Source organism: Sphaeramia orbicularis, chromosome 9, assembly GCF_902148855.1.
Source record: "Sphaeramia orbicularis chromosome 9, fSphaOr1.1, whole genome shotgun sequence".
In the NCBI taxonomy this organism is placed as follows: domain Eukaryota; kingdom Metazoa; phylum Chordata; class Actinopteri; order Kurtiformes; family Apogonidae; genus Sphaeramia; species Sphaeramia orbicularis.
In genome coordinates this window covers 32940290-32958159 of record NC_043965.1, presented here as the reverse complement: position 1 = coordinate 32958159, position 17870 = coordinate 32940290, and the positions used below count along the sequence as shown (strand labels likewise).

Genomic DNA, 17870 nt, shown 5'->3' with positions numbered 1-17870 from the left:
GTTGATGACTGGCAGTGAGTTCTTATAAATAAAACTGCACTTTCCACATTCTTTTGTATTATGATGTTTGTATTTTTCTGAAAAATGCTTGGGTTTCACCGTCATATCGTATCGTATCAATATCGAGGTATTTGGCATGAATATCGAGATATGAAATTTTGTCCATATCGTTCAGCCCTAATGTAGTATTTTTATCCTAAATTATCAACAGCAGGGGGAAGTCTCAATAGGATTACTAAAACCACTATGTATCCACAGACTGTATGACTCAGTGAATAAAGTATAAAGCTCATTGTTTACCTCGTAGTACTCATGATATGGTATCAAGTTTTCTTCTTCAAACTAAAACTCACAGCTGGTTATCTTGACAGTTGGTCAGAATAACGCTATGTCTTATAATCTTCACATGCTTTGTCAACTGATAGTTTACATTATATCTGTTAGCTTTGCTCTGGTAGTAGACAGAAAACAGCCACAGTGAAACCACAAATCACTTCCATTTTCTGTACGTTTTCTGTTTGTCTTGTCAATACTCGCACTAAAGAACTGTTTGGAATTGTCCACACAGGATCAGAACTGTCACATTTTAGTCTGACCTTCAAAAGCCTATAATAAACAAACTCATCCGTGTAGAGGAAACGCTGCCATTTCATTATCAAACTCCATTGTTGTCATGTAGAGCTGCGTCCAGTGTCACTGTCTTTGACTCTAAAAGTCAGTAGAGTGACTCACTACTCCCTCTAGTGGTCACATGAATCCAACGATCCGTAGAGGAGGCTTCAAAAAGTTCTTGGAAAAAGTACATAGCTTTGACATGGTTTAAAATGCATGATCCTGAGTTTTACACAGATGGACTTAAAGGCCGTTACCAGTGCTTACAGAAGTGTATTGACCTAGATGGAGCATATGTTGAAAAACAAACATAACTTCAACTGTTTTTTCCAACTGTCCTTTTTCCACAAACTTTTTGAAGCCCCCTTGTATCTCTGTAATCCAATACGCTCATGTGTTTGGCATGATTTTGGATCATTTTAGGTCCCAATTTTTTAACATTTGAAGTATAAATAGTACATATAGCTACTTTAATTACAATGTTAGAATTACTTACTGTGAGTATTTCCATTTTATTCTACTTTATACTTCTACTTCATGACATTTCAGGGTCAAACTTTGTTCTTTTTACTCCACTTAATTGTCAGACATATTTACTTACTTTTAGATTGTAATTTTTTCCACCTAAAGTTTGGAATGCAAAACATATACTTTTGGACTAATTTCACACTGTGCTACAAGTACTTTTAGTTAAGTGAAAGACCTGAATATTTCTTCCACTTCTGCTGTCAGCTCTAGACAAGACAGACTGAAGGGAGGGAAGTGAAAGAAGTGAGCGCAGGTCAAGAGGAAGAGAAAAATGAGAGTTGGCAGGGCGAAAGAAATGCAGAGGTGACTAGGTTCAGACTGGTTCAGTGGATCTATCTCATCAGAAGTGGAATGCTTGAGCAGCAGTGTGGCAGTGGAAAGGGGAAGGGGCTCTGATTGTTTACACTGACAATGAGATATAATTACTGACAAGATCTGAGTACCAGCCAATGTGAAATTTTGTTCAGAATTATCAGATATTCTCCATATTGAATTATTGCAACTCCAGTGAGTCACTGATTTTTAACACGAGTGATGATTTGTTTTCTGGGTTTTTTCTAATAAAGAAAAAAGAGGGTAGGCAAGAGTTAAGCCCTGTATGTTATTCTGCATTAGCGATTGTCAGCGGAGTGTGAGGAGGTGGCATGTGTCATACACCCCAGTGCTTAAGGCGCAGCTAGGACAGACAGGGTCAGTGGCCACAGAGGTGCTCACTTCTACTAAAACAAGTCATGAGAAAAGAGCTTAGCAGGGTGCACAGTGTGATGAAGGTGGCAGCTGCACACAGGCGGCAGGTTCAACGGCTGGTTAAAAACACCTAGCACAAGAAAGTTTCCTGCAGGGCATCACAAATGTGCAAAAATATATGGTACAGCACAATGCAAGATGTGGATCTATTTGTTGAAACACAAAGTGGATACAGTGAGTGTGTTATCTCACTTCTTATCGAGTAATCTAGCAGATAATGATCATCACTTGTGCTCCTGGCTGTTTTTGGTGGTTGTGGAATCACACAGTGTGCAGCTGTTTCATCAACATCACATATTTATTATGCAATGCACTCTGGCTGATAGTGAGTTCCCTGCTAGGTTTGGAAAATGCAAAGCGATAAAGATGAAGAGGATTTTTAATTAATGTTACATTACACATCCTTGACAGATCCTCTGTATGGTCATTATTTTGCAGTTTTTTATTTGATGAGTTGGTCTTAAGGGCTCTCATGGCATGTCATCGCATTTCTGCTCCTAATGAAAATTATTTGTGCTCTCTGTGAAGAGCCTAAATTATACACTCACTCTAAAAAGGGGGTGTCGTAGTCACTTAGTTCTTTTTGCCTAAGTGCATGTTTAAATAGAGAGAAACCCTGCTATTACATGTGTTCTAATTTTTTACTTAAGCTAATGAGTTTCCCAGTACACTTTATTCTTTGCTTCACTTCCTCTGGCTCTCACTTTTTGTTACTAGTGAAAACAAAGACTACCTCGTCTTCCAGACAGACAGAAAAGCTGCCAACCTCTGACTCAACCTCTTGGTTTCAGTCAAGATGGATAGACATGAGGTATTGACGGGCTGGTTTTTGTTACAAGCAAAGACTGTAGCAGCGGGATTCACCTTTTAATACTTCCTGCACTGTGGTTAAAAGTGTGAAATCACTTACTGTAATCTTTGCATGAATCAAAGTATAACATTTCATGGTTTCGTAAACCTGAAATCAGTATTTTTTCTTGAGAAGTGAAACAGGAGAAGCTTTCTTTTTTTATTTATGTGCCACTGTGCACTATTTTTCTCCCTCACTGAGCCATTCAGATTCACACAACAGGATTCAGCTGGTCCCACCCTGAGCCTGGTATTTGGCCCACTAGTGTGAGAAACAGTGTATCTGTATTCCCTTAAACAGAGATGAGATTGGACACATCAGCCTTAGCTAGGACTCACACCCTTTCTGCTGTTGCACGAGAACAGAGGCTCACGCTAATATCAAAGCAGTGTCTTGATGTGGATTTGTGAAATGCCTGGAAGCTGCTGGACCAAAGCCTTTAGTCCCTCAGTTCGAGACCAGAGAGATTCAGAAGTATATATGCAATAAAGAAAAGTTAAATCCCTTAATAAATGTTATCGGTTACAATTGTTGAGGGAAAATTTTTAGATTAGAGTTAGAAATGAAAATGTTAGTCTGTTATGGGGTTAAATCCATATATATTCTTCACAGTAGAATATAACAACAGTGTTTTTCTTTTGAACCATCATCTTAGAACATTAACATTACTGTACACTGCTGGTTTAAATCTATTGCTCACTTTAAAATATTTGTTAAAATATATAGACTTTGCATTGATTAAGTTGCAGTACTTTTACATTTTTAGTGGGGTAACTCGTAATTAGTTAAATTAAGAGATATTAATTTCTTTTTTGACCTTTAAGTAAATAATTTCATAACATTTCTTCAGTTTATGGAAAGGTATACATGTTAAAGGAGTTCTATGTAGTATTCATTGTCTAAACTATCAACAGCAGAGGGAAGTCACATACCAGAACATACTTATGACTACTAAAACAACCAACGAATTAACGCTATATATTCACAGGCTATCATTCAATGAATAAGAGTTAAAGATCACACATCTGTATTATGGTGTCATCCACTACTTATCTTCAAATAAAAATTCATAGCTGCTTATTTTGATAGTCGCTCAAAATAACACTATGTCTTATAATCTTCACTTGCTGCATCAGCTGATAGTTTGCATTCTAGCTCTGTTAGCTTAGCTCAGTTTTTAGTCAGAAAACAGCGCAGTAAAACCACAAATCACATCTGTTTTCTATACGGTTTGTGTTCTCAATAGCTGCAATGAAGATCTGTTTGGAATCATCCAAACCAGGTCAAGATCTGTCACAGTTTAGTCTGAGCATGGATCAACAAATGGCCAACTTAGCAAAAATAATAACATCATATAAGTTTATCCTTTCATAAGCCTCATAATCAAACTCACCAGTATAGAATGAATGTTATTTCAACATCAAACTCCAACATTCCTTTTTGAATGTTGGACTTTCTTTTATATAATCTTTTTGTTGTTTGGTTTTAATGCAAATTCGAAATAAACAAACTCCATTTGTTTCATTTAGAGCTATGTCCAACAACACTGCTTGTTGCTTATATCATGTTGTCACTTTATTTGATTCTAAAATTAGTTTTTTATTGGTTCTTATCCCATCTTGGCACTTAGTTTTCCTCACCATCAGCAGAATGACTCACTACTCCCTCTAGTGGTCACAAAAATCCACTGGTTCATCAATGTAAATGTATTAATTTCATATGTCTACAATGCACTGGTGTCTTTGGCATAATTTCAGAGCTCTTTATTCCTAACACTGTATTGGTAATTTTAGGTCATATGTCGTATAAATACTATAGGTGTCTCCTTTAATATACAGCAGGAGATTGGTGACAGTCTTGATTCCTCATGGGAAAGGCTGTGCACATATTTTGCTCACACCACTAAGTGATATGACACACAAAGAGTGGTATAAATGTATCTGTTACAAAGATTTGTATAATGAATTTTTGGGAAAAAAAAGTTTGATGTTCATCAAACAGTCCTTCCTTGTCCTTCAGCTGGTTTTTATTGTTGCCCCAGCCATGGTAGAGTTGAAGCTATGGTCCTGTAAAAACAGACTCTCAGACTTGTATGCTCATATTAATGCCCCGAGTGCTTTTGTCCGCTCTGCTCCACAGATCTTGAAGAGTGCGCAAGTCAACTGTCTTTGTCGTCTGTGTTTGCCATGAACTCCAGCCTCTCCAAATGTCATTCTGAATCAGACTCTGCTGCACTGCTTTGTACATGAGTCAGGCTGTCTCATCCCATTGCAGTTGTCTCTGTCTCTGTGGTGAAGCACATGTGACATTTTATCTCCAGTGTTTTTCATGGCATAGAGAGAAGAACTGGCTGCTGTTCTCAGTTTTCTCACTTGTGGTGTAATAAGCAGTGATGCACAAAGAAGAGTATTTATTGTCTATTTTAGAGGTCACATGCAGTTGTGGAAGAAGTAGTCAGACTGAAAATACTCTAATTCAAGTAAAAGTTGTGGCCAAGTATGTTTTATAAGCAAAATGTTAAAAAAAAAAAAAAAAAAAAAGTAGGAATTGTGCAGTAAATGATTCATGTCAGTGCTTTTAATATGATGTTTTTGGATTAATTTTACTGCTACATTAATGTGTTTGTTACATTTTACTTCATTACATGCTCAAAGTTCAACATATTTGGACTACTTCATACACTGTTGGTGGTTTAATTGATGTGAATGCATCATATTCTCTGAAATCGTACTGTGTTTGCAGTACCACTGCTCTGTGAGGATGACATATCTGTAAAAAGTTAACTTTTCATGAGCTCAGAAAAACTTAAGAAGGGGGAAAATTTTCTCAACCTATAAAGAAAACTTCAGTTTTTCACAAACACTCAACATCAACACATGTCAGAATATAGGTTTAGAGGAAATGGAGAAAAAGTAACTAATGCTGTCAAACAAATACAATAGAGCTGCAATATTTGCCTCTGAGATGAAGTGGATTAGAACTGTAAAGTTGCATAAAATGGAAATTCCCAAGTAAAGTCAAGTATTGTGGTGCAGTAAATGGACAATTATAGTCCAGCACAGGTCATATGTCTATTTTAAGAATGTGAAAAGTATTTATTTTAGAAAAGAAGAACAGTGACGAAGGCTGAGAGATGAATTGAAGATAAACTCTGTTATCTGATTACACTCATGTCTGGAGGAGTTAGTCTGACCACAAAAAGAGCAGATGAGTTCAAGGTGCTTTCTGTGACACTGATGTTGCATTTAAAACTATGGATCTAGACAGTCATCACAGTCTTTCATTTCTTTTGTAGGGTTCCTGCTCTCCCAGTAAAGAACCTGACTGGATCTGGTCCAGTGCACCCAGCATTAGCAGGTAAAGCCACATCTGCTCTGCAGCTGTTTGGAACAACTTATATGGTGCTGATATTACAAGATGATTAAAGGCATTCTTATTTATTGCTTTTTCCACTTTTCTGTGTGTGTATTTGTTTGTTTGTTTGTGTGATTGGGTGTGTTGTATATATACATCAGGTATGACAGGTATCCTGATGTGCGCTGCAGGTTTACCAGTCTGCTTGACCCGGGCCCCCAAGCCTATACTGCACCCCCCACCCATCAACAAGAGTGACATGAAGCCTGTACCCGGGATCAATGGCATGCGCCGCAAAACCAAGAAAAAACACCTGAGAAGAGGTAAGAGAGAGGAGAGGAGAGGAGAGGAGAGGAGAGGAGAGGAGAGGAGAGGAGAGGAGAGGAGAGGAGAGGAGAAAGAAACACTGTATTTTTAGTATGTTAGCAAAAATATCGGAAATGCAGCGAGGCGAGGAATGGACCAACCCCTGACAGTCAGCAGACTCTCTCTGTCCTGCCAAGCTTTGCAAGATGTTTCCATATCAACTGTGAATCTGTTGTTAAATGTGCAAAACCATGAAATTGAAATCGAAATTTGTTTTGATAATGGAAACATAATTGGATTTTTTTTTTTTTTTTATCTTCAGATAAAGTCCCCTGTGTTCTCTCAAATTTCTGTGTCCCTTGTGGACAACCTATGAGTCACTGGGCAGTTATGGTTTGTTGGTCCTACAGGTGGAGTTGACCAATCAGAGCAGACTTGGTTTTCATTTTAGGGAGTAGGGATGTGGCCTCCCCTTGATACCTTTTTTTTTACAAGAAACATGCACAATACAAAATAAAATGGCGCTTCCCTGTGGTGACTTAAAATTCTCTACGAGTGTTAACAATAAATCTAACAACCCTGAGGCTACGTGCGGTCAATTAGCAAAGCATTCCTGTTATTTTAACCGGATCCTTTAAAATGTTACTGAGACTGCTAGCTCAGATTTAATGAATAAATACAGTGACTTCAACAGTTTATAGATGTTACTCTACTCACAGATTGGCAGAGACAGCTGTGAGGAAAGTAATTAACAAGGGATTGTTGTGCTGAGTTGGTTTGAAAGAGGATCTAGTGTTTAGTTGAATGGCTTTCAGCTTAAATAAGTCTTGGTCAATGGATGTTCCAGAAACCATCGGCGTCCCAAGAGGGTCTTTGTCCACATTGATCAGCGAGGCTGTTGGGTTTCTTTCATTGCCCAGAGCTTGTCCTCCAACTCAACCTTTCAGCATTTTCCATTACTGCACAGATGGACCAAATACTTTACTCACTTAGAGCACGTTACTTTACCCAAATCTTCTTAGAAGTTAGCTTCTATTTACGCTTAAGTCAATGTTCAGGGAGTGAATTTGCTTAAGCATTAAAGATCTAGAACTATTTTTGTGCTGACTTCCAGATTAACATTTTCTCAGCATTTAACCTTCCTTAAGTGATTTATCATTATTTATTATCATATTATTACTCTGCGTTTTGCATTTTTGAGTGAAAAAGCATGTCATTTGCTGTGTTTAACTTACTGGCCATGTTGATGTTCATTAAAGCTCTGAGTAAATACAAAGGTTATATCAAAACAGAAAAAAAAAAACCGAAGTAGAAGTGAATTTTTCAGCAAAATATAATATTATCTTAGGCCAACATTAGGTTTAAAGTTACTGACCACACATATGCATTTCTCAGTGCCTGTATTAAGTTCAAATCTGGATATATGGAAAATATGTACAGCAGTAAAAACACACATTTTAGGGATAAAAACAGCTGCTATAAACCAGAGTGGTGGTATTTAGTGTAACCTCCCATTGCACTTAACATGCCTTTAATGTGCTTTTAACAGTTACCTTTAGACGTTAGGCAGGCTGCATTCAAAACTAAAAACACACTTTTTTTTCATTGGCTTTTAATCCATGAGTGAGATGTTTTTTGTTAGATTTCCTATGTTGTTTTTACCAGATTTTAATTTGTCTTTGTTTTTATGATGGTTGTATTTTGTTGTTCTTAGCTTGCTTTGCACCCTGTGTTATCACTGTTTTACTTATTTATTCCCTTGTTTTATGATTTGTGTACGGCACTTTGGCCAGCTGTAAAGTTTTAAAGTGCTTTATAAATAAAGTTGGTATGGTATGGTATGGTATGGTATGGTATGGTGCCTTGTGTTCAGACAATCTAGGATTTATTGCATTGATTTTCTGATGTTTTACACCAGGTTTCATTCAGCATGTGTCAGATGTTTCTAACCGTGCTGCTTCTTGTCATGGGTCAAGAGTCACACTAAATAGTCACATTTACCTTAAGATCCTATTTAGTTTAGTATTTTGTGTGTCTTTTTAAAGCTATGCACAGAATTCCTGTATTGTCTTGTATCTGAAGAAAAGAGAATGAGAAATAAATAAATATATTCTCATTTCAATCCTACAAAAACAACAAAACTAAAGGTTGTGTAAGACTTCTGCACAGTTGTGTATGTCATTAACTGAATGTAAAAACAAACGTCTACAACCATTGTCAATTGTCAAACTACACAGATTTTTTAAATGAAAATCTGAATATCCAAAAGGGTCATCTCTGAGACCACTGAAAAGCTGAGAAACAATATTTTACCTCAGTTATCTCTATGTGTTGATAGGATTAGTGGATCAAAGGATATAAAAACTTTTAGATCAGTAGATACGTTTGAGGTTGTTTAGATCTTTGAGGGTTACAAATTCCAACTAATTGCTGTCATAACCTATCCAGTTTTCCCCCTATATATGGCACCAAACCTGGAAAAATTGCTTGGAAATAATTAGGAATTTTGGTGCTGTAAAACAAGTTGGTGGGTCGCTATGGAATAAGGCAGCTTGTTAAAATAGTATCTGTGTCTGGAGAAGGTGGTGAAACTCAGGCATCGTGAAGGGCTGTGAGGGGAATGGAGATGTGGTATTCTCATGCAGAGAGATTTGGGCTTATCCTGCTTTGCTTTTGCACAGAAAAAGGTCAGAGTGGCTTTTGATCTGACTAATGAAGCCTTCAAATAGCACTGGCAGAAAATGCATAACTGAACCTCGATGTCGTCTCCTCCTTTTATTCTGTTTGCACTCCTCCCCTTACCCTTTATACCTTAATGTTTTTTTGCTGGCTGTTTTTCCTTTTCTCTCTCTCCATCCCTCCCCTCTATTCGCTGGCTGTCCCTCAAATGAACAAACAAAGGCTGCAGGGTAAAAGACGTTGCCTGTAAGCGTATTAGGGGTGTAAGCTGGGGGTGTGCTCTCAGCCATGCTAGCCTGGTTGCACACGGGGATTATCATAGAGGGCAAGGATGGCTGCTTGTGATGTGGCAGTTTGAAGGTGACCTCCTGCTCACCATCACAGACATGTATACTGTTTTCACTTACATTTATGGGAACAAAGTGGGGCTGTAGTCACTCCCAGGCCACTGCAGCTGGATCAAAGTTTGTCATCCATCAAGTCATGGAGCTGTGTTCAACTGACAGGCAAAGCCTCTCCTGTGGTCCATTGGCTTCTCATATTTTCTTGTGGTATGTGGATATAAGTGGCAAGTTTGGCTTTTCTTTGATGGCCTCTCATCTCTCTTGTGTTTTATTTTATGACAAGGGAAAAACCCAGAGGATGTTGTGCGAAGATACACAGAGAAGATTAAAGTGATGCCAGACGAGGTAAGAAAAAGACACACACAAAAGAAGGAAAAAACACGCACACATGCACGATGTAAAAGATTTAAGCCCTCCAAGAGATACACACTGTCACAGTTTGATGTCCTAACGAAGTGTGAAAGTATCATCAACACACAGTCGCATGGAATGGCAGCTGAAGTATTTTGGTTGGCTATTCCAGGACTGTACCATCTGCATGGAAAGGCTGGTCATGTCATCAGGCTATGAAGGCGTCCTGCAGCATAAAGGCATCAAGCCAGAGCTGGTGGGCAAGCTTGGCAAGTGTGGTCACATGTACCATCTGCTGTGCCTGGTGGCCATGTACAACAATGGCAATAAGGTGGGTAAAGGCTTGAGAGCCAGACATTGTTATGATGTCACACGCTTAAATTATACCCTCGTGAAGTTTTATGGCTGTCTGTCATGAAATCTTCATATTATTGTACACACATAACAACTTACACTGTACTCTTACCAAATCATCAGTCCTGACAGCACTTATAAAATCATTCATGCACTAATTAATCTGCATGAATTATAGGGATCAACTGATGTTTTTTTTCAGGGCAAATACAGTGACCGATTATTCTTCAAGAAGATCCATAACCTATTCCTATAAGTACTTGAGAATATGGATTGATGAACAGCTCTCTTTTAAAGTTCATGTCTCTAATCTAGCTAAGAAACTCAAATTGAAGATTGGCTTTTATTTTAGAAATAAATCCTGCTTCACATTTTCTGCAAAGAAAAAACTTGTGGAAGCTACCTGTCTTCCTGTTATTGATTATGGTGATCTACTGTACAGACATGCAGCTACCTCCACTTTAAGGAGCCTCGATTCAGTATATCATGCTTCTTTATGTTTTATTTCTAATGCAAAATCTCTCACTCACCACTGAATTCTCTATGACTTAGTGGGCTGGACATCATTAACCATCCATAGACAAAAACACTGGTTTATGTTCATCTATAAAGCTCTGCTGGATAAACTCCCAGAATTCCTGAGTAATCTTCTTTCTGTTAGCTCTAGCAGTTTTCATTTACATTCCTCCAAGTGGTTGCTTTTGACTGTTCCCCGAGTTCTGTCAGACTTTGGAAAAACAGCATTTTCCTACCATGCACCGTGGTCGTGGAATAATCTTCAAAAAACTGTAAAACTACACACATTCATTTCTATTAATGATTTTAAAAGTATCATGGACCTTGTAAAAGAGATTCCTAATCTCAATGGGACTTCCTGGTTAAATAAAGGTAAAATAAAGAAAGGAAAAATAAAAATAACTAATATTTTTGACGATACATTTGCAGTAAAAATAATATCTCCAACCTTCAACATGCCACCACCTCTACGAATAGATTCAATTACAAGAATATTATCTTCAAACAAAAAGTACAGGGAGCTCCCAGCACTGATTCTTATGAGGTTAACAGAAAATATTAATAAAAAATAGAAAACAAAGGAGGACCCTGAAGTCCCTAAGTTATATATTATAAAATAAATAAAAGTAGAACAATTACAGCAGCAGAATCTGGTTCATCAGCATCAGATTCTGTAGAAAACAGATTGGGCTCCATTGGCGCTAATATAGCACATTTTCCTTTTATTATTTTATCTTATAAGAAATGATACATATAATAGTAAAACTACTAAATATCAAACCCATACTCCAACTAAATCTTATAATGCTCTTAATTTATTTTTAATACTATGTGATTATGTTTATCTTCAACCAGGATGGCAGCCTTCAGTGCCCAACATGCAAGACCATCTACGGTGAGAAAACCGGGACTCAGCCTCCTGGGAAGATGGAATATCATGTCATCCCTCACTGTCTGCCCGGCTACCCAGACTCCAAGACCATTCGCATTGTCTATGACATTCCTGCAGGCATCCAGGTCAGAAATGTGTTGCTTCACAAAATCCACACTGCTTGCTGCTTTTGTCCCCCACTGTCTCTCCTCTCTAAGTCTCTGTCCTCTCTACAACAGCCGCTTATCCGCTTAAGTTTGACGGGCACTTATTCGTGCAGAAAGGTGAGGTGTTGGGGTTTGTGTAAATCACTGTGAAGATAAGGTTCTTATGATTCTGGGCAGTGAACGTCTCCACAAGGAAAAGTAAAGGATACCATTTGACCGAAGGAGTCCTGTAGCTCATTTAACATGTATTTAGTATTTTTTAAATGGAGTTAGCGCTACTTTTTTGGGCTTTTTGTGCACATGATCTGACTACTGATGAGTTTACATAGGGGCAGACATTAGCACATTTGGAGTTCATTGCTCCTTTCTGCAAGAGTTAAAGAAGCCTCACCGTAGATGCAGGGCTGGTTCTAAAGTGCTAAAAAAAAGAGATAAAGACATGAGCTGTTTTAAAATCCTCATAGGAACTCTGTCCATCAAAAGTGTGAATTTGGAGACACTAGTGAAGAACCTGAGAGTAAACCTTGAATATAGCCTCATGTGCAGATAGACACTTGAACTGCCCTTTAATGTTTTGACTATTTTACTACTACTATATAAATGCATATTAACAATATAATATCATGACTTCCTATTGTGACTGTTTTTGTTAATAATGAATTAATTGTATTATTTGTATTTCATTTTAATTTTAAGTCATCTCATATAAGGACTATGACAAATAATCACTATCATCATTGTACAGATTTTGTGTAAATAATGGGCACTATATAAAATAAATAGAGATATAAACACAAATTAACAAAGCTATTATTTTTTGCATTTATAGGATAGATTTTCAGTGTGGTTTGCAGCCTGCCTTTTGGTTGGTGGGAGGATTTGTTAAGGTTGCGAAAGGGAAGAAAGCTGCATATTTCATCCTGACTGTAGAGATGAGCTGTAATAGAGTCAATAAACTGACCTTTTTTCCACCAATGGACTGGGTTTCATCTCCCAGGGGAGAAAAAATACAGGAGGTCATCTGGCAGGTCAGGTCAGCATAGCACAATGCAGTATTTCACTGGATCCTCTCTTTCATAGCTTACTACGAACACTAAGCCTGCCTGTCTTTTAAAGGGAGTTCAAAGACAAGAAAGGGAAAATAAAAACCGAAATTTAGAATTCCCTATTAGTGTGCTGAATAGAGCATTGGCAGAGGGTTTTAAAGAGCTGTTTTTGAACAGACGTCTAACTGCACTTATACTATAGATAATACTGCATAGTCTACTCCATTCAGAAACTGATCCCCAAGGGGATGAAACAAGCAACTGAAGCAGAAGTTAAGTTTTATTGTTTCATCTCGTGTAATTAAATTAGAGAAAAGTAATACAAAAATATTTACTTGTCGTGACTGTTTTTGTTGTTGGTATTTTTAGACCAATGAGCACCCCAACCCTGGGAAGAAGTTTAGTGCAAGAGGGTTCCCTCGACACTGCTACCTCCCGGACAACGAGAAAGGCAGGAAGGTAAGCGTTGACTTCAGTGTAGAAACAATGGACTGAAAGCTCAAAAAATTACTCTGGACTCCAATGCACTTTGCTGTGCCTCTGTGCTGTAGATTGTACTTTTATATGTGTAAGTTTGGCTTGCATCGATGTAGGTTTTTATTTGTTTTTGTACCATCGCACTTAAATATTCACATATGACAGGGAAAGTTATGGTTCTAAATCAAACGTTAAATGTCACCAGTCCTTCATGAAGTTAATTTCTTTTGTCCCACAAGGAAAAGATAATTTCCATTCGATCTCTTTACCTTCAGGTCCTGAAGCTGCTGATCATGGCCTGGGACCGACGCCTTATCTTCACCATCGGCACATCCAGTACCACTGGAGAGTCAGACACAGTGGTATGGAATGAAATTCACCACAAGACAGAGTTTGGCTCCAACCTGACAGGCCATGGCTACCCCGACCCCAACTACTTGGACAACGTCCTGACAGAGCTGTCAGCTCAGGGGGTCGGTGAAGACAACTTGAAGGACTGAGGCCCATCTGAGCTGGAACACAGGAACACACCCCACCATGCCCCGCTGTGTCTCAGAGAACAGGGACACTGTATGATGGACAACTCCACACAAACTAAATGACTCTGCTGTAGTAGTGGCACAGGAGCGACTAAAACAAAATAAACAATAAGGTTATGATCAATATTTTGATTTATATAACCTGAGAATCCCCCCCTGCAGACTCTTGATCCATGCCAAATTTTCTAAGTGGGTTTAAGAATGTGAGGAGGTGAGATTTCTATACTGATGTTGCCCGCTGCAAGTAAATGATTGTTGACCCTGTTTAAGATTGAAACTAAAAGTGGAATAAATGACCAAGGGCCAAAACTATACAAAGGTGTATTTGTAAAAGCTGAAGAATTTCAGCCCTGACCCTAGTGAGAATAAAACAGGTTCAGAAGGTGAATGAACAAAGAATTTCAGATTGCATGGCCCAGTCTAACGCTGCATAGTGAATGTCCAGCGCGTATCTATGATAAAGTGTAATGTCGATGGATCAGCTGTCGCTTAGATCAATTAAAAATACATTTAAGAGAATGTCAGAATTCCGAATTTATTAAAGGTAATGAATTGTTTTGCCCCCCCCCCCCCCCTTTTTTCCTCTAATAATCAGTGCTCATCCCATAACAAGTGTTGAAACATGGTTTGGTGAAACAAATGGATTTTGGCTTTAAAATATGTAAACCTGAGTGGATAAGGATGTGGCTGGAATAGGGTCTCGTGATCCGACAGGTCAGGTATTTTGTAATATGGAGTGTTATGTGGTGCATGAACTAGATTCCAGAGAGCTGAAGGCTACGAAGCATCTGTTAATAAATGTTTGTTGTGCAGTTAACCTTGAGGATTGTCTACGAGAGGAATTGTGGAATTGATACAACAAGCATCTTACCAGGCAGTTTGATGCTTGTTAAGAGGTGTTGAAAGACGAGGTTATGTAGCAGGATTTGCAACACACCAAGGTCAAGCTCATTTGTTTTGTTGACACACTGATGACACTGACCTCTGTGAATATAAAGCTTGCATTATTATTCTCCCTGTTGGAGCAAACCCAGGCGCTGGCACGATCCATCATGTTGACCATGCGCGAGGGTGACTGTGTGTGTGTATGCGTGCTCTGAGGCATTAATACACTGGCTTTAAGTCCTTGAGGAGAAAAACTGAACACGCTCCTCGCAGACGGAGGTTCCTCTTTCAGACTCTTTTACCTTGGAGATCCATCTGATGCAGCGCTGCCCTCGCGCCTGCCTGCATCTGTGAGTCTCTTGTGGGCTTGTTTGCTGTGCGCTGGTGTTCTGGGCTCTACCAGCAAGCAGTGAAGCCTCTCATTCCCTGAGTGAGCGTACTCAAAGTTGTTAGGGTCGATCCTGATGTATGGCCTCGCCCCCACTCACCTCCTCCTCCTCATCCTCAGCAACCGCAGCAGCAGAGCACTTCAATCTAGAAATCATGCAAATGTGGCTCTAGTATGTAGTTGGCTGATGATGCGTCACTGGGAACTATTTTTCCTACATTCTCCTCTTTCCCCCCTTTGGTTTTTAAGCCCCTGAGCAAACTGACTCACTTTCTGAAGGTCCTTGGTGGAGATCTTGTGATGTTTCTTTACGCGGAGATAAAAGATAAGCTAGGGCTGCATAATTCTCCATAAATATACTTATCTGAAGATCTAATTTTAATGAGCGGTAATGTTGATTAGGTTATCGTGTGGGCATCCAGCTGTGGGCTTAATTTGGAGTGAATCATAGTCTTCCATAGCACTTTGAGGCAACGGTTTTGTTTAATCAATTTTTTTTTTTTTTTTTTGGAAAATGTCTTAAATTGTATTTGCAACTGAATTGTTTTTTTTTTTAAGTTGATGTTTATAATGCTTGCAATGCTTTGGAAAATATATATAATATACCTTTGCAAATGTGATATATGTACCTTTAAATTGAAGCTCAATTTGAGTCTATGTGTAAGTTTAATTTATTTTTATACTCTTATATATAAAAAAAAATATAAAGATACCGACTGGCCCAGATATCTATATACCGGCACATATTAACATGAATACATAAAATCTGGCAAAGATACATTTGTCAGGGTCAGGGACTGTTGAAATATGTATGACATGTTATGGACGTCTTATATACAAGTAGTCTTAGCGTATGCTGCTGTCGTTACCTTAATGTAGAATCTGTGTAGTTGATCCTCTGTGGGTCTCCAATAAATACAGTAAATGTGTCTTTATTATTGGTGGGGGAGCTTTAGCAGCATGAAGATGGCTGTTCCTCCAAATGGGCCATTTCTCTTTTTCTACTGGACACAGTAAGCAATTTTTTTCAGTGTGAAGGTGAAAACAGCACGCCTGGGTTAAAAAGCAACTGCAAATCAGTCTTACCTGTTTTTTAAACTGAAGGAGCAAGGATCATACATTATATATTCAAACAATTTTTTCAGTTTTTTGCCAACTTTATGGTACCTCGACAGGATACTTAACCAAAACAACACTTACAAATTCTGACTGTGAATTTTGAAGTGTAGTTTTGACCCAGGTGTTGAAAGCAGTCACTGTTTGGCTCATTTCAAGTTTTCTCCTTCGCTACTTTTTGACACCCTTAATAAAATGGAATCGCAAGACAGAACGCCTCCAATCTATCAGGGAAATTTTTCCATGTTGAGTGATGTCTTCTTCTGCTTCTTCGACGTTTCCGTTTCCACGTGTCAGTCTTATATATGAGCGATGCAGGCCCTTTAGACTTATCAGGTGTGTACAGAACTATATGGAATGATGATTTGGTGTTTGTCTGAATAAGCAAGAGAGACGGTGTTTATGCAATTTACTATTTTGAGATATATATAACATGATTTATGTGTAGCAACAAGGCTGATTTTTGGTTTTAAATGACAATGGATGTTTTCTTTATGGGGTGCCTACCTCCAAGTTTTTAAACAAAAGGGTTGAGATCTGAGGATGTCCACATGCAATGTATTAGAAAACATATATTTTTGATGTCTTTTTTGAATTATTGTCCTTAAAAGAACTATTACGTAACATTGCTGTTTTGCTCTTATCAATATTTGTTCCATACTATTTTCTATTTCATTAGAAGTGAGATAAGAGGAGAAACCATTTGTCCTGGCCTATGAAGTATTTACAGATGTATTCTCTCAATGTCCACCGCAAACTGTACTTCTTGCTCTTAATGCTACCTTAACATTTGGTGTGGGTATACGGTATGTTTGTACCTGTGAGAACATGTGTGGATGTGTGCTGAGTGTGGCTATAGTGCACAGAATTTAGGTTCATGTCCTTTAAAGATACAGTAATGTTCTCCTAGAGGTGCATGTTAACCAAACTGTGAGCAAGTTTATTGACATTGAATAATAGCTTTTGTGTATGAAAACATCATAGCTTCATTAGAAATATCACCCAGGTCTTCTGGTGATTTAGCACTGTGGTCTGCATCTTACTCCGGTTAGTTAGACAGGGTTTAATTTACACAGATAAGGATGAGACAGCGTTTGGCTGCTCTCCTCAGTCTTTTGAACACATGTAAAACATAGGGTTGTTTTGCATTTTAAGTGCCCATTTTAATTGACATTTTCAAATCATGACTTTGAGGTTTATTTCTCCTAAGCAGTGTCTACATATTGCTATTTAAAATGGTTCACCAAGAGAATCTAAGATCAACTAAAAGCAAGATATAGAGACATTGATTAAACTATAAAGGGCTTCTTAATCTAATCAGTCTTTATTGAATTGTGATGACCTTGTTGCATGTTTGTGTGTTTCTTGTGGAAAATAAATGTGCCCTCATCAGGGGTAATTTGTTTGACCTTTTGTCACCTTGTCTCTTCCTTGTTTTTATGCCCTCCCCCATTTAGCTCCTCCATTTCCTTTTCCCCGAGCTGCTCTGTGCTCTGCACCTCATTATATGGATATAAATGAGGTTTCCTAGAGCTGTGGAGTGCAGCAGAAACAGTCCTCACTGGCAGTAAATTTGCTTTACGTTCATTTTACTGTCACTGGCCTCTGTATTTTGGTGGTGTGTTGAAGAGCTGAGGGCTGGTGAATACTACGGCAGACCACTCTCCAAACGCCTGTAGCAAATCAGCTTCCTGTTCAACAAACACAGCAGCTCAGAGGTCAGCCTGAACCTAGTGATGG

General features: G+C 38.3%; 1 protein-coding gene across 2 annotated transcripts in view; it reads left to right on the top strand.

Annotated features, from left to right (window-relative positions):
* The window catches only part of dtx1 (deltex 1, E3 ubiquitin ligase), a 54015-nt gene extending 36477 nt beyond the window's left edge, over positions 1–17538 (top strand). The window contains exons 4-10 of one of the 2 annotated variants that reach the window (XM_030143460.1): positions 6033–6094; positions 6283–6414; positions 9704–9765; positions 9944–10102; positions 11497–11658; positions 13095–13184; positions 13478–17538. In XM_030143460.1, the coding sequence (XP_029999320.1) occupies positions 6033–6094; positions 6283–6414; positions 9704–9765; positions 9944–10102; positions 11497–11658; positions 13095–13184; positions 13478–13702 (892 nt within the window). In that variant the 3' untranslated portion in view covers positions 13703–17538. Of the gene's footprint in view, positions 1–6032; positions 6095–6252; positions 6415–9703; positions 9766–9943; positions 10103–11496; positions 11659–13094; positions 13185–13477 lie in introns of both variants that reach the window. The other variant, XM_030143459.1, reaches the window with a different exon arrangement.
* The last annotated feature ends 332 nt before the right edge of the window (positions 17539–17870 follow it).